General features: G+C 38.2%; 1 protein-coding gene across 1 annotated transcript in view; it reads left to right on the forward strand.

Moving 5' to 3' along the window:
* The first annotated feature begins 458 nt into the window (after window positions 1-458).
* Window positions 459-1,292, forward strand: part of pop4 (POP4 homolog, ribonuclease P/MRP subunit) — an 11,949-nt gene continuing 11,115 nt past the window's right edge. The window contains exon 1 of the mRNA XM_015403127.1: window positions 459-585. Within this exon, the coding sequence (XP_015258613.1) occupies window positions 579-585 (7 nt within the window). The 5' untranslated portion in view covers window positions 459-578. The remainder of the gene's footprint in view (window positions 586-1,292) is intronic.

Genomic DNA, 1,292 nt, shown 5'->3' on the forward strand with positions numbered 1-1,292 from the left:
TAGAAATGCCAGATAAGCTGCAGGACCTAGCCTTTAATGTGTTACTCATGATGGGGAAATTTTACATTCACAAAAACAAATACATGAGGACTAAGCCAAACTTCAACGTTTTTCTTAAAGAACTTTGTTTGTATTTTCAATCACATAAATTTATGAAGAAGAAAAATGGTATAAAATTATACACTTTTGTAAATTACCGTAAACTCAAAGTAAACCCCTAGCTATTACTATTATATGTTTATTTTATTTATTTGTTTATTTTATTTATTTATTTGTTTGTTTCCCTTGTTTTATTTTATTTATTTCTTACCTTCTATGTCTCGTTTTTCTTAAAGTTATAATGTCACCAAATGTTGTATATCTGTGTTTGATGTTTGATTTATTCTGTAATGTTACATGGAATTGCCAATAAAGCATAAAAAAAAGAAAAAAAAAGAAAAAAAAAAAGAAACCAACTTCCGCTTCCGGTGGAACTAAGCGGAAACAGCTCGTTGAAGCCTGAGTGGTTCTGGAGGTCCGGTTCTGATCCTGGATCCATCCAGAGGTCCAGTCGGTGCCGCCAGACCCTGAAAGCGGCGATGGAAGGTGAGTAGAGATGGTGAATCCAGAGCCTGGTGAACCGCTTCACCACAACTGGACACCAGGATCCATAGTGATAGAGTTCAACATGGCGACACCTGCTGGATGCTGAGAGAAGCACCTCACGGCGGTAAAGCTGAGGGCCGCGTTCACGCTCACTCACTCGTTCATTTATTCATTCATTCATTGCTGAACTAGGCGCCCAATCACTGAGCTCTGTTATTCCCTGGGTTACTGACTGCTGATCTGTTGCTAGTACAGGCTGGAGTGAAACCACCGGCCGCCATATTGGTACTCCCTAGTTAGAGCAGTCAGAATGTAAACAATCGGCGCTCCTACCAAAGTCTTTATCCAGAAACTCTTTAAAAAACATTGATGTCACTTGCAGCTTCTGCTGTAATAATCCTGAAACACTTGTTTATCTATTCTGGAGCCGCCCACTTATCAAGTCCTTCTGGTACGGTATTTATTATTTAATTAAGAAAAATAGACAGATTTTCTTTTATTTTGGAAGACTATACTATTCGGCATTAAGGGAAATCGCAAGGTTCAACCAAAGAGATCAGATAAGGTATATATAATTGACTTTATTATTATTATGGCCAAGGTCTTTATAGAGGCTCTAAACCGGCATTACTGCTTTTAAGCACGAACTTATAGGAATAGTACACCCAAAACATGATTAGCCTTCATTTTCTACTCACCCCCATGCT

The sequence above is a fragment of the Cyprinodon variegatus genome, unplaced genomic scaffold (assembly GCF_000732505.1).
Source record: "Cyprinodon variegatus isolate N-32 unplaced genomic scaffold, C_variegatus-1.0 Scaffold1442, whole genome shotgun sequence".
NCBI classification, from domain to species: Eukaryota; Metazoa; Chordata; class Actinopteri; order Cyprinodontiformes; family Cyprinodontidae; genus Cyprinodon; species Cyprinodon variegatus.